This window comes from Heterostelium album (genome assembly GCF_000004825.1).
Source record: "Heterostelium album PN500 unplaced genomic scaffold PPL_scaffold12, whole genome shotgun sequence".
NCBI lineage: Eukaryota > Evosea > Eumycetozoa > Acytosteliales > Acytosteliaceae > Heterostelium > Heterostelium album.
The window spans coordinates 89,102-111,526 of NW_008805074.1; the positions used below are offsets into that span (position 1 = coordinate 89,102).

The following is a 22,425-nucleotide window of genomic DNA, read 5'->3' on the forward strand; positions in this document are numbered from 1 at the left end:
TATGGCAGTGCTAAATGATAATCGAACATTTCTTTAAACAATACAAAATGAGAAATCATTGGACAGCTTCACCAGTTCAACTATCAAACCAATTGTGGATACTACAAATATCTGATTTATATGAAGAAAGGTTAAATAACGAAACATTAAACGAGTTTCAGAATAGTCAACAGTGGTATTCAATCAAAGTCACAACCGGTCAGAGGAAGAGGTATTTGAGAAGATTTTAAACAGTAGCATCAATACGTTCAACTCTGATAATAGCCAAGCACAAACACAATCAGAAACAAAAATGTGGTATCCATCATAGCATATAATTTGGTTCGATTCAATAAAGAAACAGTAAAGCTTTAATAATGTAGAGTAAAGTCGTAGTGAATTGGAAGTGGAGAGCCTGCGTAATGAAGATCATAATCACTCAGATCTATGTTTAGATAATGTATAAGTAATTAAATATTTATATCTCTAATAAATATATATTAGGACAATGTATAAATAAAAATTAAAATAAAAAGAACAAACACTTCTCATAATATTATTTCAAAAAATGACCACTATTCTTTCTTTTAAAAAAAATAAATATTAAACACTCTTTCTTTTTCAATGAATCAATTTTGAGATTTTTTTTTTTTTTCATGATTTTCCAACCACACACCACCAAATATGTTTTTGGTTTTATTGTAATATATTAATGGGTGTGTTGTTAATGTGGTGACAAAAATAAATTTTCTTTTTCTTTTTTTTTTTTTTTTTAATTAATTTGATTATTGTTACTGTGTGGTTGAACACAGAATATCATATCATATTATATCTATTTTAATTTTAAAGGTATATTATTGTTGTTTTTTTTTGGTTATTCAAGATAAATTTCAATTTTTTATAATAATTTACAAAAAACAAATAAAAATTAAATTAAAAACAACAACAGAAAAAGCAACAATATAAATATAAACAACAGTGTTTGTTATCTAACTAAAAACATCATCAACAAATTCAAAGCAAAAATAACAATAACCAAAAATCTTTCAAACAAAAGAAAAACATCATCATCGACAACCTAATTAAAAAAAGATATAATCATAATTTTTTTTTTCAATCGATTAATTTAATTATTTATTTATATACATATATAATAATAATTTTAAATATTTTATTTATCTATAAAAGTTAACATTAGATATTGTCATTGCAATTCACAATCTTCTCAAAAGTTATAAATTTAGATTTTTGAAAAACCAATTATAACCTCTTATATCTATTCATATCAATAGCCAATCCATTCATTCATTCACTCATTAAAATTATATAATATAATTAATAATATAACTGTTTATTTATTTTAAATATTAATAATTTCATTTTATTTAATATTTATTATTTATTAATTTTCTAAAACTTTAGATTTATCAAATCAGATAATCCAAAACAAATACCCAACATTTCTTTTTCAAATAAAATCAAAATTACAAAACAACAACAATATCAATCATGGGTCATAGAGGAAAATTAGGAGGAGCTTTGGTACTTACCTTCCTTTTACTTGGATGTCTTGCAGTTTCCTACTCGTTCAGTTGGTACAGAATCAAGGTTACCTTCCCAACAATGAGCGGTAATCAATCGGATCTAGATACCTATGCAGATTATTTCTGGACGAAATTCAGAATAACCAATGCTGTCAGTGTATGTATCATATATGAACAAACAAACAATCAATCAAAATCAATTTTTATTAACAATGATTATAAATTCTATAACAAATAGGATCATGAAGTTGAAACTGATTATGGAGACAGTACAAAAGATATTAAACAAGTGTTCACTGTTTCACTTTCATTCCTTTCGGCATCGGCTGCCGCTGCTGTTGCAGTAGCAATCTTCCAGATTATCGGTATCATTGCAAGAAGCAGATTCTTTAGAATCCTCGCCGGTATCGGTGGTCTTGTCTCTTTTGCACTGTTGGCTGTAGCATTCTTCACCTTCTTTGGTATTACAAAGGCCTTCGACAAAGACAATCAATGTATTGGTGCACCATCCAAAGATAACTATTGTAAATCATTCTACGGTTCAGCTGATAATCTATTAAATGCCGAATACAAATGGATGCCATATATTGGGTAAGTTATTTATAATTATATATTGTTTATCCTTTGTACAAAATAACTAACATTCTTTACTTTTTTTATAGTTGGTGGGTAGGTGTAGGTGGATTAGCTTTTTCATTATTAACTGCAATTGCATCTTTCCTTGCTTAAGTATTTATTTAAAAACAATTACATAACATAACATATTAAACAACAAAAAGAGATATAAATTGTCTATACTTCATATATCTTATCTTATCCCCATCCCTTTGTATAAATAAATAATCAATCATTATTATTATTAACTTATTAAGAATTATTAGCAATATAATATTGTTGTTATTTTTTTCATTCATGTGATTTGATTTGATTTATTCTTCTTGATCATTTTCAAGTTTGTCGAAATAAGGTTGGAATTTGGTACGGAAATCAAGTGCTTGTTCGGTTTCCTCTTCTTTGGAGACTGTACATTTCTTCCAATTGAGACGATCCGGTAGGTTCAGTAGATTCACCAGTACCTGTCTGCCAAATTGGAGATCCAGATTGCTGTCGTCACCGATGATTGCGTAGAGTTGCTCACCACTCGGCAGTCTGACGTTAAAATAATGGTTGTCGCCAACGGCATCTTTCAGACTGGCATCCTTTGCCAACTTGTTAAATTTGATATTGCTGTTCTTGGTGGTTGCTTCGTCGATGAACGCTTGCTCTACTTTGTCTGCCATTGCCAGAGGAATAGGAACCACCTGCAGATGTCCATGCAACTGGTTTTGGAATCGTGCCAATTGATGTCGTTCGAATATCACTGGCACTGAATTGCTTGTCTCCTTGTGGAAGTCAGTCAGTGCACTTACAAACTTGTTGACATCTTCCAACTCTGAATCCGACAGTGAAACAACCGATGGCTTGTGTTCGATGAAAACAATCAGACTGTGATGTTCAACTATCGGTCCCTTTGGAATAGCCAAATACGATTCCGATCCAATTGTAACAATCAAATGACTCTCTACATTTGGTTGTGACAGACAAAACCAACAATCCTGTGTATTCATTCTCTTCTTTGAATTATCATTTCTCTGTTGATAATTTGATTGTCTATTATTGTTATTATTATCTCTGTTGTCTCTATTATTATTTCTATCAATTCTTTGTTTCTTATTAATATTGCTATCTTTATCAATGAAAGGAAATCCAGTTGCATCTGTTAGACTAGATTCTACTTTATCGGGTTGATAGTTCATTGCAAAGAGATACTTCTGTTTGCGATCGTTGTCTACTGGTGCCAATGCAATGAAACGTGTAACTGGGTTGAGCTTTGATGTCGGGTTCATATAGGGTACTCTCTGGTAGTAGTTCATCTCCTTTGAGAAATGATATACCGGTGACAGTGGTATAGCAACATCTTTGATTCCATCCATACCTTTAACCATTGCATTCTTTATATTCAATGATACTAAAGTAGATTGACTATCATATATTAACAACAAAGTTAATAATTAACTCTGTTGTTACAGTTCATTCCTATACTTTCAAAGTACTTACTCAACATTTGATAATACACCTCTGGACCATTGATTTGTTAATAATATATCAATCTTCTTGTCGGCCGATTGCGCTATAATGTTATCTATATCGTCTTTACATATTGAGATATCCGATGGATCATCGAGTTTCTCTTTAACAGGATAACCAACAGAACCTGATAAATATGCAATATTTAAACCAGTTATAGTTTTAACACCACTTTTACCTTTGAGTTGTTTATGTTATCAAAAAAAGTAAGTATTATTTATTCAATTTAAGAATAGTCAAAATATAACATACCTAAATAATATAGATTATCACATAGTTTATGATTGTCATTATTGATATTCAATAGATTTAAATATCTAACTTCATCTTGATGATTTATAATAAAGTATGTTGGTATTGGTACTTTCATCTCATTATTAATATAAGGTTGTAATTCTTTGGGTATTTCAATATTATTTGATTCTTTATTATCATTACTATTATCTTGTTTATCATTGTTATTATTACTATGTTGTTGTTGATGATGATGATGATATGGTAAGAAGAAAGCACCTACACATAACAATAAATCGAATGGACCAGCAGATTTATTGACTGTTTCTACTCGTTTAAATAACTGTTGAAATGATCCACCAATATCACCTGTTACCAATCTATGAATAATTCATATATCAATATAAATAAAAATAAACAATATGTATTATTATAATATGTAATAACATACATACACTTTTATTATTTTATTAGTCTCTGTCATTATTTTTATGTTTGAGAACTCAAAGCGACGTTATTCATTAATGAACATCAAAATTTAGTGAGATTTTTAACAAACAAGTTCAAATTCATGTCATTGTTTTTATCTTTATTTTTTAAAATAGGTTTATTTTATTTATCTATTTTGATAAACAAATAAAAAAACAAAAATTACTTTTAAAATAAACATTGTTTATTTAGAAAGTGTTTTGGATTTAGTTTGAAACTAGCTATAAAAATAGATCCCTGGTTTGGTCATATCTATTTAATAGTTCCTGCGCTAAAGATGCTTTAAAAAAGTTGATTTCTATCATTATTTATACGTTATCAACATCATTCGATTGTATTATAGAATGACTTATTAAGGGATAAGTATGTTATCAACATCATTATATAATGACTTGAAAAGTGATTAATATAATAATAATTTACATCTTTCAAAAATATATTGTAAAAAATTTTTAAAAAATTGGAAAAACAACAAATAATTGGACTTTGAAATTATATCAATATTTTTCCAAAAGTTTTCCTATTTCTACAGAAATCCTATCAGAAATGATGTATAATATAACATATTTTAATTATTTAATTTCCAAATATCATTTCTTCTAAAAAAAGATTTATTTGAAAGATAAAAAAAAAAAAAATTCTATTTTATTTACTACAACAATTGTTTTGTAACCAATAAGTTTTTAAGATTGTAGTTCTGATTTTCTTGATTTCTTTTCTTTATTAGCACTATTGTTTTTTTTTCTAAAAATAAATTAAATAAAAAGTTATTTATTTAGACCAAATTAAAAAAGAGTGAATTGTTTATTTTATCTTCTTTTAAAACCTTTTTTTTTAGTAGATTAAACATTGAAACCTGTTTTTCTAAAAAAAAAAATAAAAAAAATTCCCAAAAAGACACAATTTTTAATTTCATTTCCCCCCAACGATAGAAAAGTATTGTTAAGAGTGTTATTGAAATTAGATATACAGATAGCTATTAATATATAGATTTAGATATATTTTTTGTTGTAGTCTATCTTTATAAAGATTTAATTTGTATATTATTATTATTATTTAAAAAGATTGATTATATATTTATTTAATTCAACCAAAAAACAAAGATAGATATTGATAGTTAAACAAACATAAATAGTCTAATCATGTTTAGATTAAGAAATAATAACAATAACGAGAATAACAATAATAACGAGAATAATAATAATAACAATAATGACAATAGCAACAATAACAATGAAAAGGAAATGAAAGAAGTGGAGGAAGAAGAAGTAGAAGTAGAAGAAGAAGAAGATACAGTAGATACAGTAGAATCAATGTCAGATGTACATCAACCAGTTACAAATCAAGATGAAATCGATGAATCAATGAATTCAGAGGATGATGATTCTGATCATTACTACTATGATGAAGATGACGATGAAGATTTAGTTGATTACTATTTGAATGAAGATGACGATGATGATGAAGGTGATGAAATTGAAATAGATCAAGATAATAACAATAATAATAACAATAACAATGCTGTTGGTGATGCTGTTGCTGCTGCTGCCGCTGCAGGTGGTGCAGGTGGAAGAGGTATTCTCGAGGAGATGTTGGGTGAGTTGACTAGATCGATTCTGACATCATCGTTGAATCCATTCAAAGACTTTAGCGGATCGTCCGCAAAGAAAGTAGAGATCAAACTCGATGAAGACATGAAAGCTTTCAAAGGATGGCAACCAACTCCCGAGGAAATCAAGACACTCGCCAACAAAATGGCAAGTTCTCCCATCGATTTACTTGTCAAACATGTTCATCAACAAGACACAACAACTACAACTACCACCACCAACAACAACAACGCCAACAACACTGACTTGACAAACGAAGACTGGCAAAACATCAAAGAACATCTCGACATTCTAGCATTCAACAGCGATCGTAAAGTATTCTCACAATTCCTAATGAGATCGATTCTCTTTATGACGACTGACCATAGCAATGATGTATGTATCATATCAATTTCACCAACGGTTTGTTTGATAGTAGTAACATTAATTAACATCGACTTGCTTGTAAATATTATTAGAAAAAGAATATGTATGATTCGATTAAACAGAAACAAACGGTTACTACTTGTGGAACTGTTTTCAAGAGTGGAGAATGGGGATTCCAGTGTAAGCAGTGCCAGGAGGATGAAACCAGTATTCTTTGTGAACCTTGTTTCCGTGATAGCAATCACGAGGGACATGACGTGCGTCGTATTCGTGTGGGTAGCGGTGGATGTTGTGACTGTGGAGACAGTGATTCTTGGAAGGTCACTGGATTCTGCTCGAAGCATCGCGACGTCTCTGACACCGATGAAATTGCACTGGCGCCACTCGTCGAACTCGGTGGTGTCGCACACATCAAGAAATGCGAGCGAATCCTTGGAATATTATTAGATATAATCATTCGAACTCTCTCTGAATCCTATCATTACTTTTACTATGCTCAAAATACTAAATACCCATATAATAAGGTAAGTTTGTAAAGTTGAAGAATTTGAAGAATATAAAGTTGTTGTTAATGTTGTTATTATAGCTTTTAGGTGAAGATCAATATGGTGTTTTAATATATAATGATGATGTCAATTCATTCGACGGTGTAATTTCATCGTTGAAAAAGTCTATTCCCGATGTTCCGGCAATCGTTACCAGTCAGAATTGCACAGACTATGCTCACTATGTTCATATGAACGATAGATGTGTTATATTTATTGGAAGCTACGATCAATGCCAGAATGTTATTCAGACGATGAGCAAACACATTACGTTGGCGTGTACCATCACCAAGAATTTCAGTGCGTTGCCATTCGACAACTACGACGAACTACTCAAGAACTTTGAGCATTTGACACATTTGAATTGTTTCAAGCGTATCTTTTGTAATTTGTTGAATCTTCCAGTTGGAGAGTATCATCATCAACAAGACAACAACAATAATAGCAATAATAATAATGAAAATTCCAACTACTCAAATTCAAGACTTGGTAAACTTTTGGTAAACTTCCAGAAACTACCAAAACTCAAACAAAAGGTTATGAAGAATTGGTTGTTCTCATTGACATTTGACCGGTCGTTCAAGATTGACTTTTCCGTTTGCTTTGCCAAGAACTATCCCGTGATTGTAGACAACTTTATCAAGGATATCTACGAGTATTCCGACTCGCTGTTATCACTCACCGTGCAGATATTCACCATTCCATTCATCACCCAGACACTGGTCAACAACTACAACATTCTCGATATCTTCTTTAACTACCTCACAGAGAAGATACCTGAATATTTCTGTAAAGATAAGAAATCTCTAACGTAAGTAACAATAACTACCAAATTGTTGTTCTTTCTCTAACTATATAACACTTCCCTTTCTCTCTCTCTCCATCAAATCTATAGATTCCAGAGTAAAATTGATAACTTCCATGCATTTGATAAATTTAAATATGCATTGACCGATCTCCAATATATTCTGGCTATTAAACCAGTGTTCAAACAATTGATGATCAAATCACCAGAAAAGATCAACCCATTGCTTATGACAATGGCATTACTACATCTTTCTCATGAAAACATTAGAGTTTCAGGTGCCTATAGTGAACAAAAGTAAGTCAAATTCAAACAGCCATGTTTTGTTCAATCTTCTTACTAATTAACTTTTAAATATAAAGTGAATGGGCAATCTATTTCACAAATAGTTTCTTTATTTCAAAGATCTTCTTTGATATTACATCCTCTTTGATACCGGATAAAGGTGTTAAACCTGACTCTGAAGATCAATTAGCCATTCAAAGAACTATCGATATTCTCTGTAGTGCTGCCACTCAGATTAAGCAACGCTCGGTCGGAGTATCTTTTAATCTACCGATTCATCGTTCGTTGGCACTAACCTTGTTGATTGCCAATCGCTATCTACCCTCGAACATCACTCACACCGCAATATCACTTTGGAACGATCCAATACTCGCGCAACAACTTCTCTACGGTCCTGCCAACATTGACAACCTCATTGCCGAGAGTAACTCTCGTCTCTGGCTAAAGAACGGTGAGCCAATCCGTAACCAAATCTCAAACTACACCTCTCATACCTATCTTCGTTATCTCTTTATCGAATTTGATTTCATCCTTAAACAAGTAAGTAACTTATTATTATTGATAAGTGTCAAATTGGTTGAGGAATTGATTAACTAACTTTGTTTTATAATTATAGAATATATGTTGTATTTTGAAATCAGATAAATTCTTAAAAGTTTATCTAAGTAATTTCCCAATGATAAGCAGTGAATTGTTTGATTCCTCAAAGGCATTGAACAACTATGAGATGGGTATTCTCTCACACTTTTTCAGATATATCATTACGTTGGTGACAGAACGTTGCTACGTCGGTACTCAAAGTCACATTGAGACGATCAAGCATGACATCATCCATCAGTTGTTCATCAAGAATAGAACATTCACCAAGTTGATCATGTTGCTGGGTGTGGAGTTGCGATTCCTCTCTACCACCCACAAAGAGATCGAAAAGATACTGGAGGAGGTTGCCATCTTCATACCGCCAACCACTCTCAACGAGCAAGGCAAGTTTGCACTTCGTCCACAGTATCAATCGTCGTACAACAAATACTACTTTGGCTACTCCACAAAGTATCGTGAGAAAGCTGAGGAAGTCGCCAACAAGCTGAACTCAAAGAATGGCGGTAACAACATCCGTTCGATACCGACCAAGTTGCTCTCACCGCTCAAGCCAGAGTTTGACGAACTCAACAATGTCTTGGTGTCGCCATACATGTATGAGATTGTCAGATTCTCGTTGTTGCAATGCGTCGTCTCTGCCGACCTGAAGGACGAGAGCAACATGGACGACTACGACAAGCAGCGTCGCCAGGTCGACCACAACGACACCATCGACCATATCATGCATCTCTTGTTGCTGGCTATAGATATGCATCCACAACGCTTGGATTACATCAAGAATCAATGCACGAAAATCGAACCAAACACCAACCTCTCGATTGTCGACATGTTGGCAATGATCCATTCCGACGCCTCTCGCAAGTTCTTCCATTGCACCACCAAGGCGATACTCGAGCGACTCGACCAACTCGAACAGCTCTCCAAAGACAACAAACTCACCATTTCCAGCGAGCAAAACGACGATGAGAAGAAACAGATGATGATGAACGCACGGCGAAAGATTCTCGACCAATTCAATGCGCAACAACAGAACTTCCTTACCACCTCTATGGAGGACTACGACGACGAGGACGAAGAAGACGCGGATATCACCGGTGTGGAGACAACACGTCCAACCGATACCAAAGGTGTCTGCATTCTCTGTCGTGAGGAGAACTACATCAACGATGTCAACAATCCAATTGGAAACTTTTGTTACATCCAAAACACCAGACATCAACAGATCCTCTTGGAGCGAGCGAGCTTTGATTCATCGTACGCTCTCAAAGATCCGAACGACAGCATTGAGGAGTGTGTATTGTTGAATCCGCCAGCCTATCATTCCGAAACGATCGCACAGTTCTGTGGTCACTCTGTTCATATCAAGTGTTTCGAGAAGATGGACAAGATCAACAATCAGTTTGTATCATGTCCACTCTGTCAGTACTATGCCAACGCTATTCTCCCACCGATTCCCTATGGATTCTCAATCTTTGAGGATAAGGATCAGTCGACCTTCAAGTTTGGCGAAGACTTTAAAAAGACAAAACTCTACGAGTGCTACGTGGCATTCGGTAAGGTCGTCTACAAGAAGTTCGACCAACAGCCAAAATCCATAATCCGGCTGGCACAGTCCACATTGGAGTACTATGAATTCATCTCGCGAAACAACCAGTGGCGTCTACAGTCCGTGTTGGACGAGAAAGCGATTCAATCGCTGCGAAATCTCTTTGATTTCATTCACATCTATAACACTCTGATCAAAGAGGAAGACAAGGAGAACACAGTGGACATTGACAACAGCTTGCCACTCAACCAAGTACTCAACAGTCTGCTAAAGTCATTCTCAACATCGAGAGTCAGCAAGTCCGAACAGTATATCGCGTTGGTCAATCAGCTGTACCAACAGATTGTCAACAACTCGCCCGACAATTGTCCAAAGACAGTGAACTACACTGCACCACAGAGATTCTACAATGAATTGATATTCCTCCGTCAGGTATCGATCATCGAACGTCTCTACCTGACTCGTGCACTGCCAATGTACGACCTCAACTCGACGTGTCTTCTCACCGACATGATTAACTTTTTGAATCAACAGGAGATTCGTGACAGTCGTCAGCAACCACTCTGTCAGAGCTCGTTGGATCTGGCTGCACTTTCCTCGGAGATTCCAAAGCGACAACCACCCAACTTCCACCTGGTGACACTACCCTATAAATACGACCAAGTGATGACACTGCAAAAGGTATGCAAGAAATGTGGAAAGTCACCACCCCGCAAGGAGCAATCGCTCTGTCTTGTGTGCGGTCGAATGATATGCACAGGCTCGGCATGCTGTGTCGACGAGAAGAAAGTCAGTGAACTCTCTTCGCATCTAAACGAGTGTAGCGGTGACACCGGTCTCTACCTACTCATTGAGCACTGTGCAGTGATAATCATCGTTGATTCTGGATTAGATTTCCTCGGATCACCTTATTTAGATGCCCATGGTGAAGAAGATTCCAGTCTAAAGAGAGGTGTACCATTATTGTAAGTTAACTAATTATCTATCAAATTCAAAATCATCTATATACTAATCTAATAACAAATCTAATCAACTATATATATAGTTTATCTAAAGATCGTTATAATTTGATAAACAATATCGTTTTAAAGGCAAACGGTCCAAAAGTAATCGGTCCAACCATGAGATATGCATTACAAAATGTTGTAAGAGGTCTAAATTAAACTATTATTATATTATATTATTCTTTTTTTTTTTAAATAAATTATTATGTTTGTTTATTACTCGATTTGGATTATTATTATTTATAAATATGATTGTTTTGTTTTGTTTAACTACATCCACTTGAACCTGGTGTACTTCCACATGCACCACCACCACAACAACCCTCTGGAATTGTAATTGGTCCTTTTGCTTGTCTAACTCTCTTCTTTGGTTGATCACCAACAAATTCATATAATCTCTCTGTTCCTATTTTATTTTCTTTTCTAATATTTAATGCTACGTGTATTGTGTTTATATATTGATATTGAACAACATATTAGATTTGATTTGATTAGATCAAGATAGGATGTATGTTTATCTTACCAAATTTAGTATCAGTTTTCTTTACGGCTTGAATTGTACTTGTTAATAAAAAGTCGGATACAGCATCGGCATGTTGTACCATTTCGTCGATCTTTACTGGGTCTTCAACTGATTTGTTCTCTCTGTATTGTGTACGTGCTTGTTGAGTAACTTTTGCAAGAGTTGCTTTATCATTATTGAAAACTAACTTTTCAGTTCTCAACAATCTCATATATGATCCAATAACTCTACTTCTTAGTTGATTCATTTTCTATCTCTTATCTGCTCTTCTCTTTCTAAATACAAGTACAATAATTAATTAATTTTATAAACAGCTGCAACGAATAGAATGCAATGCTAAACACAAAAATCAAAAATAAATTAATGACGAATCGATTGCTCAATACTTTTTGCAAAAAACTTGGTTTTTTTGTTTTTGGAACTGTGTTCCAAGGAAAACTAGGTCAAGCCTGTATTTTTGTTGTTAATAACAAATCTATCTGCTCTATCATAAAGAAATAATAATTCTTTTTTGGAAATTAATGATTTACTTAATCAAAAATGAAACTCTGTTCATGAACCCAGACTGAAAATTAATCTCCAAGTAAAAAGTATTTCTATATCTTTTTCCGTTTACACATTACATTACATTAACTTAAAAAACAACCAATAATCATACTTGAGATAGATCCCCAAAAATACTCTTTACTTCAACTTATTATTATACTGAAGTATAATATATAAAAAATGATTTTATTCAATTTTTTTAAAGATTGGAATTCCAAACTACTTACATTTCTTTGAAATAAACATCAAAACAAATATAATAGATATTGGAGTGAAGGACAACCGACATTATCAATAATGCAAAAAAAAAAAAATGAACATAATTTTGAAACGACATTTATTCAATAGAGGTCGACTTTTTTTTTTTATTTTATTTTTTTTTAATGTTAAAATTACACTCATTTTTCATAAAATAGATAGATTTTATTTCGATATTTATATATATATATCTGTATATTAAAGTAAAGATTAACAAGCTAGTAGTACTATTACTTAAAGATGGCATTGAAATTTCCAGCTAGTTTACTACCACTTAGTTATGGTATCATTACTATGACATCGTTCATCTTGACACTGGTGTTGGCATACTACTTGCATTTCGAGCGTGTCACCAAGACACATTGTAAACTCTACGAATTCCTCCCATCGATTTCATCGACAATCGGTGACTTCTCGCCAGAGATGAATATCTACCGTTATGGAATGGCGCTCACCAGTGGTTTGCGTCTGGCTACGATCTACTTGAATCACCACGTAGCGCTAGACGACCGTGCCGCTCTCCTCAACCTGAACAACGCCAACTCTGGCGCCGTTGCCGAATCGATGCGTAAACTCGCCTTCTTGATCCCAGTGTCAACAGTTCTCGATACTCTCCGTGTGTTTGCTGCGGGTGGTTGGATCTACATCTCGTCGAGCGAAGCACTGTTCCCTCATCAAGTTGGATTCGTCAGCTACGTCATCTTCTCGTTTGCCTTTATGTATACACACGCAGCTGTGTTGTATCACTCAAAGATCAAGTACAGACATAACCCTAACGGCAACAGGACATTCACTCAACTCATCACCGGCAGCTACAGCTCCAAGACACAAAAGGATCTGTTCGCCTTCAAGTGGAAGTGTCTACTCGGTATCTCTCATTTCCTTCTATTCGTTGGTTCATTAAAGTATTTCGTTGATCATACATTCTATTGTGTTTATCTTTGTAAGTAGCAGTAACAAAATACAAACAATCAAATCAAAATCAAATCATTTAACAATCCTTTTTTTAAAAAATTATAACATAACAGCATATAGTAAATATTCAATTTTCGAATGGTTATTGGCATTCACCAATGTTGGATATGATACATTGACTTATCTTGAATTCGAAGGACTTTACTTTACTTTACACAAAGAAAAAAGCTTTTAAATTTTAGAATACATTAATTATAACAATACAATACTATACTATCATTTCAGAAAAGCATAACCTATATTATTCATAATAACTTTAATTGTCCACCAAATTAATTAACATTGAATGTTACCGTTATAATTTTGAACTTCTTTGAATTATTTGAAAACATTTGTTTTTAATTATTTTTTTATTTTTGCAATTTTTTTTTTCAATTTTATTTTTTCTAAATTTTTTTTTAGTTTTCATTATATTTTTTTTAACAAAAAATTACGAGAGATATAGAATTATAATTAGAGAGAAAGATAAGAGTGATAAAGAAAAAGATTTAAACAATCTATGACTAATATATATTTGTGTTTGAAAGTGGGGCTGTGGCCATAAAAGTCGGCATCAGCTAAGAAGTGTGTAATAACTTACCCACCTAATGAATATATATAATAACTAGTCATATAATAATAACTAAATCTTTTCTTTCTTTTTTTCTTTCTATCTATTTTATCTTTTTATTAAATAATATTCTCAATCATGATCATCCTTGTCTAATCTAACAATTAGATAATTTTTTTTTTTTTTCTTTTTTTATCTTTTTTTTTTTGTTTTTTTTTGAGAGAACAAAGTTTTGATTTAATAAAACACAAAAATATTGATTAAAATGCTCACTATTCATTCAATTAACATATATTAGACTAAGCTTAAGAGAGATAAATTATTTATTGACAAGAGCACAGAGAAAAATTTGTATTGATAACGTGATCACGTTGACCGCAAAGGTCTCTTTTTACATAATTTTTACAAAACTATGTAAGAGATTTTGAATTTTGAGCATTTTTTTTCTTTTTTTTTTTGGCACTTTTCATTTTTTTTAATTTTTTTTATTTTTCTCAATTTTTTTGATTTTCGTTGAGTATACAACGCGAAACCCACTTATTTTTTGTCTTTAGCTTGAAGCACATAGTTAGTGATATGTATGTAGTTAGTTAATAATTTTTTTGAAAGTAAAGTAAAAGAAGTTTAAGCAGTATCAATTATCAATTATCAATCATCTTATTCGTCAGATAAAATAATAATACATCTACATCTTTCTTTTGTTTTAAAAATAGAAACAAAATAAATTTAATACAAAATAATTAGATTAGAAAGATACAGATTTTAAGAATAATTATTATTATAATTATCATGACAACAACAATGAATAAGATGATTTAGTTAGTTTGTTTCAAGTTTAAAACAAATCTATAGAATGACGATGATGGATGATGATTGATTTAGAATATGCTTATTGCTTCTTCTATGTTACTTCAAAGAACAAGTTAATAGTTTAGTGAATAATAATATTTACTTTTTTTTTTTTTGTTTAGAATTTAAAATGCCTCCCAAGATCGATCCATCTGAGAAAGTCGAAGTTTTCCTCCGTGTTGCTGGTGGTGAAACTGGTGCTATGTCAACCCTTGCCCCAAAGATGGGTCCACTTGGTGTCTCCCCAAAGAAGGTTGGTGATGATATCGCCAAGGGAACCCAAGCCTGGAAGGGTTTGAAGGTCCAAGTCAAGTTGACCATCCAAAACAGAGTTGCCACTGTTGAAGTCCTCCCATCCGCTTCAGCTCTCATCATCAAGGCTTTGAAGGAGCCACCCAGAGACAGAAAGAAGGAGAAGAACATCAAGCATCACGGTAGTGTCCCATTCGAGGAGATCATCAAGATTGCCAAGACCATGAGATTCAAGTCCATGGCCATTGACTTCCAATCCACCGTTCTCGAAATTTTGGGTACCGCCAACTCCATCGGTTGCAAGGTCAACGGAAAGTCCCCACGTGACATCCAACAACAAATCAAGGATGGTACTTTGGCTTGCCCAGAGAACTAAATGAAAACACAACTTTCAAAATAAAATTGGGTTTTTTAAATTGAATCAAAACTAAAATAATAATAATAGAATATTATAAGTCTGTACTTCTTGATTGACTGGTTTGTTTTTAGTAGTTGAAAATAAATGGAATAGTATTTGTTTTTATTTATGTTTATTGTCAATGGTTTATTTAACATTTCGCTTTACTATGTCAATAAAATATTTATGGAATCGGTTGTCATTTGTCAACTCTGGATGGAAAACTGTTGTTACCATATTCTTGTAAGAGACACCTGTGATGATGGTTTCAGTTGTTTTATCCTTCTTTACATGTTGGAATTCTCCTAGAATCTTTATTTCTGGGTTATTCACAGAGAGTATAGCTGGTGCTCTGATAAAAATACCGGGGAAATCTACAACTTCACCGTGATCCTCTCCACCAATCTTTAATTTCAAAACTGTTTCAAAACTATTAATCTGTCTACCAAAGTAGTTTCTACTGATTGTTAAATCTAATCCACCTATTAATGTTTGTCTAAATTGATTGTATTTTTCAATTAGATTAGTTAATTTGTTAAAGTTTCATTCTAAAAAAAAACATTGTTTTATTTAATATTTACCCTCCTTGTTTTTGTTTTTCTACATTATCACTTAACATGATACAACCTGCACAAGTACCATATACTGATACACCTTCTTTATGTACCAGATCTTTGATTAGTGGGAATAACTCTGGGTCGTTGGAAGCAATGATTGCCATGGCAGTACTCTCGCCACCAGGTAGAATCAATCCATGTGGTTTATATTGTTTGATTTGTGCTGATGATCTGAGCTCTTGACATTGAGCACCGAGTGATCTGATCATATTTACATGTTCAATGAATCCACCTTGCAAGGCCAGAACTCCTATTCGCAATGATTTATTATCAATTACATTATCGCTTAAGATGATTGGTTCCATATTTTTATGTTTTCTAATACTAATTTAATTTAATTTTATTTTATCAGCAAAGTTCAAAAAAAACAATTTATTTTAATAAGATTAAAGTAAAGATGATGTGGGTAGTTTGGTGAAAGTGAAAAGACGTGTTTTTTTTCCCAGGGAACTTGAAATTGAGTAAAAGTTAAGATGGTGTGAAATTTCAAAATTAGCTGTTGCAAAAATTAAGATGAACAGAAGAAATCTTCTAGATATTATTAATTTGTGATGGAATAGAATAGAATGGAATAGAACAGAATGGAATGAATTATAATTTTCTATAAATGTATGATGGTGTGTATTTTGGTGAAAAAAGATAATGACTCAGAATCAGATTGTAATGTTGAATTGAAATTGAATTGTTAATGTTGTTGATTCCAAAAAAAAAAAAAAAACGATTATCAAAAATAGTAATGAATGATTGGTTTGGTTTTGAAAAGGAGTGGGTGTTTGGAATATTTAATTAAAGTGATAAATATAGATGTGAATCTACAATTTGAAGGTAGAAGAGGGGGGAGGTGTAGATGATCCTTCTTACTATCGAATGGTAGAATATGATTCTGTGTGTGGGAAATTCTGTTTGTTAATGTTGTAAGTTTGTTTTTGTTGTTTAAGAGTTTGTTTATTGAGAGATAGTGGAGTATTATTAGCCAGTTATTAAATGCAAAAAAAAAAACAAAAAATAAATAAACTAACTAACTATTCAAATTGCCTCTTCAGTGTGTTGATTTACAAAAATTAGATAATTAAAAAATAATGGCGAATCAATGGTTAGACGGGTGGTCTACTGATTTGATTGATATCTTTGTTGGTAATATTGCATGATTTAATAAATGTGTGAATGTTGTCTGGGAATCATGTTCCAAATAGGGTGCGAAGAGGCGACAAGTGAATATGAATTTTTAATTTGATAAAAGTATAATGAATTTTTTGTTTTTCTTTTTTGTTTTTTGTGATCAACTGCCCCACAAACACACCACATATTATAAAAAATAAAAATTAAAAAAAAAATCTTGTGAAAAAGTTCGGACCTATTTATTGTCTGCAAATGTAAAAAAAAAATGTAATAGGAGCTCCAAAAACAACATGCATGGAAGGCACTTAAAAATTTGTTGTTAATTTAATAGCAAAAATATATTAAAAATAAAATTAAAAATTAATTTTATTCATTTTCATACACTTACTTATAAGACTAAAATATTTCGCATTCAATTCCAATCATCGAACCATTCAATACAATTCACACACATATCATATTTCTCTTTCTAAAAATAATTACTTAGAAAAAAGACTCTTTTACAACTCCAACTTCTATTTATACATATATTAAATAGTCAAACATTATACACAATATTTTTTTTTAATATTGCCACTCAAAATTAAAATTTTTTTTTTAATTACCATATACAGGTTAGTTTTTCAATAATAAAAAAACTTTTAATTACCAAATCGGATATTTCAATATGATGACAACAAATACTGGATTTCTACAGTTTAAATTAACATAACATCATCATGGAAATGAATATGTTAAACATTTCTTGGAATTGGATTTTAATAACTAAAAAGATTTGGATTCTATATGGATCGGAATGAATATATTATAAATGAAAATAGAAAATATGAATATTAATTCATAAAAATACTGTACTTCCAATTTTATTAGATAAAACATATATACATATAAAATGGAATCAAATCAAGATATTTCAACTACTACCACTACTGCACCAGTTGTTCAAGTTTCTACATTCAAAACAAAGGCATCACTCGCTCAAATGTTAAAGGGTGGTGTTATTATGGATGTAGTTACTCCGGAGCAAGCTAGAATCGCAGAGGAAGCTGGTGCCGTCGCCGTCATGGCATTGGAGAAGATCCCAGCTGATATTAGACATTTCGGTGGTGTCGCTCGTATGAGTGATCCACATATGATCAAGGGTATTATGGAGGCCGTCACCATTCCAGTTATGGCCAAGGTTCGTATCGGACACTTTGTAGAGGCTCAGATTATCCAGGCGATCGGAGTAGACTACATCGACGAATCGGAAGTTCTAACTATTGCCGACGAGGAGAATCACATCAATAAGAATAAGTTTGACGTTCCATTCGTTTGTGGATGTCGTAATTTGGGAGAGGCATTGCGTCGTATTGCCGAGGGTGCAGCGATGATTCGTACCAAGGGAGAAGCCGGTACTGGTAACGTTGTTGAGGCCGTTCGTCACGCACGTTCAGTGAACCGTGAGATCAAGCGTTTGACTACAATGGACGACGACGAGCTCTACAGCTACGCCAAAGAGATTCAAGCACCGTTGGAGTTGGTCAAGGAGGTCAAGAGATTGGGTCGTTTGCCAGTGGTCAACTTTGCTGCCGGTGGTGTTGCTACACCAGCCGACGCTGCATTGATGATGCAACTTGGTATGGATGGTGTATTCGTAGGATCTGGAATCTTCAAGAGTGGTGACCCAATCAAGCGTGCCAAGGCAATCGTACAAGCCGTCACTCACTTCAACGATCCAGCTAAAATCGCTGAACTCTCTGAGAATCTCGGTGAAGCAATGGTTGGAATCAACACTGACAATATCAAAGAAGAATGGGCAAAGAAAGAGAAGTAATATATAAGAAAAACAAACATTTAAAATAAATTTATAAATTTTTTTCTTTTTTTAAAAATAATATTAACAAAAAAAAAACATAACAACAACTAAACATAATATGATCATGATCTAAGGTTTCAAAAAACAATTGTTTTGATATATCTAGTTAAGAATAGAAATAGGTTACTATATTATGATATGAGAGTAATTAAATTTAAAATATGGATTGAAATAAAGAATAAGGATATTAATAAAAATGATTATTCTAATTTGGAATCAGAAGTAGTTTGATCATAATCTAAAGTAATATCGATCGAATAATGATAAAAAAATCATTTGTAAATAAAAATAAAGTGACCAGTGGGGTGTCATTCAAGAATAAACCTTTCGAAAATTTCGCTTATTCCGGAGTGTGGGAAAAATGATCTTCATAATTCTGTGGTAATTTAAATTAAATTAAATTTTGATTTTGACAATAATATAAAAAATATGTTGATTAACAAAAAAAACATTAAACACTTCAAATTTCTATTACAGATATTTGTTTTTATTATTTATTTTTATATAAATAGATAATAATATAGAACATATTTTATATATTTAAATAAATAGATTATTAGTTTGTTTTTTTTATTTTAAACAAAAGCTAGCAGCAGAAGAAAAGAAGGATGACATCAATTAAAGACAGTCAAGAATGGAAGAAGTTGGAGGAACACTATCAAAAAGTTGGTAAATCATTCAATATGAGAAATGAATTCGGTAAGGATCAAAAGAGATTCGAGAAGTTCCATGTCGAGTTGAAATTGAACAATGAGGTCGGTCCGATCTTGTTTGACTACTCAAAGAATCGTGTCAATGAAGAGACTATGGAGTTGTTGTTCAAGGTAGCTAAGCATGCCAATGTAGAGCAATGGCGTGACCGTATGTTTGCCGGTGAGAAGATCAATATCACTGAGAATCGTGCTGTCTTACATACTGCCTTGCGTAATCGTGATGCCAAGTCGGTCATCAAGGTCGACGGTGAAGACGTCATGCCAGGTGTTCGTGCGGTGCTCGCCAAGATGAAGTCGTTCGTCGAGCGTGTTCGCAACGGAAAGTGGTGTGGATACAGCGGCAAGAAGATTACCGACGTCGTTAACATTGGAATCGGTGGATCCGATCTCGGTCCTGTCATGGTTTGTGCCGCTCTCAAGCCATATGCTAACGACACTGAGTTGCGCGCACACTTTGTCTCGAACATCGATGGAACTCATCTGCACGAGACCGTCCGTCAACTCGACCCGGCAACCACCTTGTTCATCGTTGCCTCCAAGACTTTCACAACTCAAGAGACCATCACCAATGCTCTGTCCGCACGTAAGTGGTTCTTGGATCACTTGCCAAGCGGTGTCGATCAGGGTCACGCCATTGGACAACACTTTGTCGCGTTGTCAACCAACGAGAAGGAGGTCACTAAATTTGGTATTCTCGTTGAGAATATGTTTGAGTTTTGGGATTGGGTTGGTGGACGTTACTCACTCTGGAGTGCCATTGGATTGCCAATCGCTCTCTACGTTGGATTCGATCATTTCGAGCAGCTGTTGGCCGGTGCTTTCGCCATGGATCACCACTTCCAGAGTGCGCCACTCGACAAGAATATTCCAGTGTTGATGGCACTGATTGGATTGTGGTATAACAACTTCTTTGATGCACAATCACTTGCCATCTTGCCATACGACCAGTACTTGTCGCGTTTCGCCGCCTACTTCCAACAGGGTGATATGGAGTCGAACGGTAAGGGTGTCACTCGTGACGGCGCGCCAGTGCAAGTCTCCACCGGACCGGTTATTTGGGGTGAGCCAGGAACCAACGGACAACACGCCTTCTACCAATTGATCCATCAGGGAACCAAGGTGATTCCGTGCGACTTTATCGCGTCCGTAGAAAGCCACAATCCAATGGGCGACCACCACCGTATTCTGCTGAGCAACTTCTTTGCTCAGACTGAAGCGTTGATGAAGGGTAAATCCGAGGAGGAAGCCAAGGCCGAACTCACAAAGGAGGGTCTCAGTCAGGAGCGTCTCGACAAGCTCTTGCCACACAAGGTGTTCTTGGGTAATCGTCCAACCAACTCGATCATGCTACAGAAGCTCACACCATACTCACTCGGTTCGCTCATTGCTATGTACGAACACAAGATCTTTGTACAAGGTATCATTTGGAACATCAACTCATTCGACCAATGGGGTGTAGAGCTTGGTAAGCAACTTGCCAAGTCAATCCTTCCAGAACTTCACAATCAAGAAAAGATTACCGCACACGATTCCTCTACAAATGGTTTAATCAACTATTTCAAACAACACTCCTCCAAACTCTAAACAACAACAACTTACCAATTTTTTTTTTTAAATAAAACTGTATCAAAATAATAAAATTATTATTAAAAATTATTAAAAAATATTAACTTTTGGTTTACTAATTGTAAATAAAAATTTTGTTTTTTCTAAAATAGTTTAAAATTTTATTTTATTTCTTGTAAATTATAACATAAAATGATTGATATAGTGACTAAAAATATATTTCTATTTTTATCAATTATATTATATTATTAAAATTATTAATAATATTAACTTTTGGTGTTCCAATACTTTTTTGGATATAGGTGTAAATACAATTTATTAAATATTTCTTGATTAGTTTACTATCTATAAATATATATGGAAACTATATATAGTATCTATAATATATTTCAATTTAATTAAAATAAATAAAAAAACAAAGTATAAATTGTATTCAAATCAATCAGTTTATTATTATTATTTCAAATCAAAAATTATCTCCTATCTTTAAATTATATACTCAAATACTAAAAAAAACAATATGACTCTTATCAGTAATTTCTTATTATTTTTTAAAAATATATATATATTGAGAAAAACTAACCAAATCTATTTTTTATTTCTTTTTGTAAATTTAGAAAACTTGACAAACTTTGGCGGATCTGGTTCATCTATCCAATCGAAAATCCATGAATCAATTTCTTCGAGTACTGGAATGAATGTCTATCAAAATGGATCTCAAGTAACCGATTCAAACTATTGCTATTGGTCATATTATTACAATAGATGGATTTGCAACTACTATGGTGGAAATAGACAATATTAGAATTTCTTCCATATTTTTTTATTTTATATTTTTATATCCTTCATAAATCTATTCATATAAAACTTTAAATAAAATATATGAATCCTATTAATCTTTTTATTAGATATTGAATCTTTGAATATCAAATCCATTTTATTTGGTACTTTTCTATTAAATGTCTATATATATTAAGAATTAGAAATGATATTGTTGTCATGTATTTTAGATTTTAGGTTTCCGATTGATATTAAGATTAAATTAAACGGACCACTAAAAGAAATAAA

At 32.9% G+C, this 22,425-nt stretch overlaps 12 protein-coding genes across 12 annotated transcripts; 9 read left to right on the plus strand and 3 right to left on the minus strand.

Annotated features, from left to right (window-relative positions):
• Positions 1–47: 47 nt before the first annotated feature.
• On the plus strand, positions 48–1,299 carry PPL_10003 (uncharacterized protein; the record flags this gene model as incomplete). Its single annotated transcript, XM_020580790.1, has 2 exons — positions 48–211; positions 1,272–1,299. 2 exons carry the CDS (start codon positions 48–50, stop codon positions 1,297–1,299), a joined length of 192 nt encoding a protein of 63 aa, XP_020428375.1.
• A 189-nt stretch (positions 1,300–1,488) lies between these two features.
• Positions 1,489–2,252, plus strand: PPL_10004 (uncharacterized protein; the record flags this gene model as incomplete). Its single annotated transcript, XM_020580791.1, has 3 exons — positions 1,489–1,680; positions 1,762–2,114; positions 2,186–2,252. 3 exons carry the CDS (start codon positions 1,489–1,491, stop codon positions 2,250–2,252), a joined length of 612 nt encoding a protein of 203 aa, XP_020428376.1.
• A 200-nt stretch (positions 2,253–2,452) lies between these two features.
• Positions 2,453–4,368, minus strand: PPL_10005 (CWF19 family protein; the record flags this gene model as incomplete). Its single annotated transcript, XM_020580792.1, has 4 exons — positions 2,453–3,545; positions 3,621–3,828; positions 3,903–4,264; positions 4,340–4,368. The coding sequence occupies 4 exons, from the start codon at positions 4,366–4,368 to the stop codon at positions 2,453–2,455; spliced, it is 1,692 nt and encodes a 563-aa protein (XP_020428377.1).
• A 1,147-nt stretch (positions 4,369–5,515) lies between these two features.
• PPL_10006 (uncharacterized protein) lies at positions 5,516–10,543 on the plus strand (the record flags this gene model as incomplete). The annotated part of the gene is made up of 9 exons (XM_020580793.1): positions 5,516–6,358; positions 6,442–6,873; positions 6,936–7,136; positions 7,269–7,705; positions 7,790–7,996; positions 8,062–8,524; positions 8,601–9,178; positions 9,533–9,986; positions 10,367–10,543. The coding sequence occupies 9 exons, from the start codon at positions 5,516–5,518 to the stop codon at positions 10,541–10,543; spliced, it is 3,792 nt and encodes a 1,263-aa protein (XP_020428378.1).
• A 334-nt stretch (positions 10,544–10,877) lies between these two features.
• PPL_10007 (uncharacterized protein) lies at positions 10,878–11,293 on the plus strand (the record flags this gene model as incomplete). The annotated part of the gene is made up of 2 exons (XM_020580794.1): positions 10,878–11,095; positions 11,176–11,293. 2 exons carry the CDS (start codon positions 10,878–10,880, stop codon positions 11,291–11,293), a joined length of 336 nt encoding a protein of 111 aa, XP_020428379.1.
• A 107-nt stretch (positions 11,294–11,400) lies between these two features.
• lyrm7 (LYR motif-containing protein) lies at positions 11,401–11,904 on the minus strand (the record flags this gene model as incomplete). The annotated part of the gene is made up of 2 exons (XM_020580795.1): positions 11,401–11,540; positions 11,658–11,904. The coding sequence occupies 2 exons, from the start codon at positions 11,902–11,904 to the stop codon at positions 11,401–11,403; spliced, it is 387 nt and encodes a 128-aa protein (XP_020428380.1).
• A 797-nt stretch (positions 11,905–12,701) lies between these two features.
• On the plus strand, positions 12,702–13,611 carry PPL_10009 (Frag1/DRAM/Sfk1 family protein; the record flags this gene model as incomplete). The annotated part of the gene is made up of 4 exons (XM_020580796.1): positions 12,702–13,180; positions 13,215–13,329; positions 13,368–13,404; positions 13,490–13,611. 4 exons carry the CDS (start codon positions 12,702–12,704, stop codon positions 13,609–13,611), a joined length of 753 nt encoding a protein of 250 aa, XP_020428381.1.
• Positions 13,612–14,871: 1,260 nt separating this feature from the next.
• On the plus strand, positions 14,872–15,463 carry rpl12 (S60 ribosomal protein L12; the record flags this gene model as incomplete). Its single annotated transcript, XM_020580797.1, has 2 exons — positions 14,872–14,908; positions 14,958–15,463. 2 exons carry the CDS (start codon positions 14,872–14,874, stop codon positions 15,461–15,463), a joined length of 543 nt encoding a protein of 180 aa, XP_020428382.1.
• Positions 15,464–15,631: 168 nt separating this feature from the next.
• PPL_10011 (SNO glutamine amidotransferase family protein) lies at positions 15,632–16,406 on the minus strand (the record flags this gene model as incomplete). The annotated part of the gene is made up of 2 exons (XM_020580798.1): positions 15,632–15,980; positions 16,066–16,406. 2 exons carry the CDS (start codon positions 16,404–16,406, stop codon positions 15,632–15,634), a joined length of 690 nt encoding a protein of 229 aa, XP_020428383.1.
• A 1,706-nt stretch (positions 16,407–18,112) lies between these two features.
• On the plus strand, positions 18,113–19,594 carry PPL_10012 (pyridoxal 5'-phosphate synthase subunit PdxS; the record flags this gene model as incomplete). The annotated part of the gene is made up of 2 exons (XM_020580799.1): positions 18,113–19,032; positions 19,591–19,594. 2 exons carry the CDS (start codon positions 18,113–18,115, stop codon positions 19,592–19,594), a joined length of 924 nt encoding a protein of 307 aa, XP_020428384.1.
• Positions 19,595–19,686: 92 nt separating this feature from the next.
• On the plus strand, positions 19,687–21,375 carry gpi (glucose-6-phosphate isomerase; the record flags this gene model as incomplete). The annotated part of the gene is made up of 2 exons (XM_020580800.1): positions 19,687–20,791; positions 21,008–21,375. The coding sequence occupies 2 exons, from the start codon at positions 19,687–19,689 to the stop codon at positions 21,373–21,375; spliced, it is 1,473 nt and encodes a 490-aa protein (XP_020428385.1).
• A 502-nt stretch (positions 21,376–21,877) lies between these two features.
• On the plus strand, positions 21,878–22,162 carry PPL_10014 (uncharacterized protein; the record flags this gene model as incomplete). Its single annotated transcript, XM_020580801.1, has 2 exons — positions 21,878–21,890; positions 21,975–22,162. The coding sequence occupies 2 exons, from the start codon at positions 21,878–21,880 to the stop codon at positions 22,160–22,162; spliced, it is 201 nt and encodes a 66-aa protein (XP_020428386.1).
• Between the last annotated feature and the right edge of the window lie 263 nt (positions 22,163–22,425).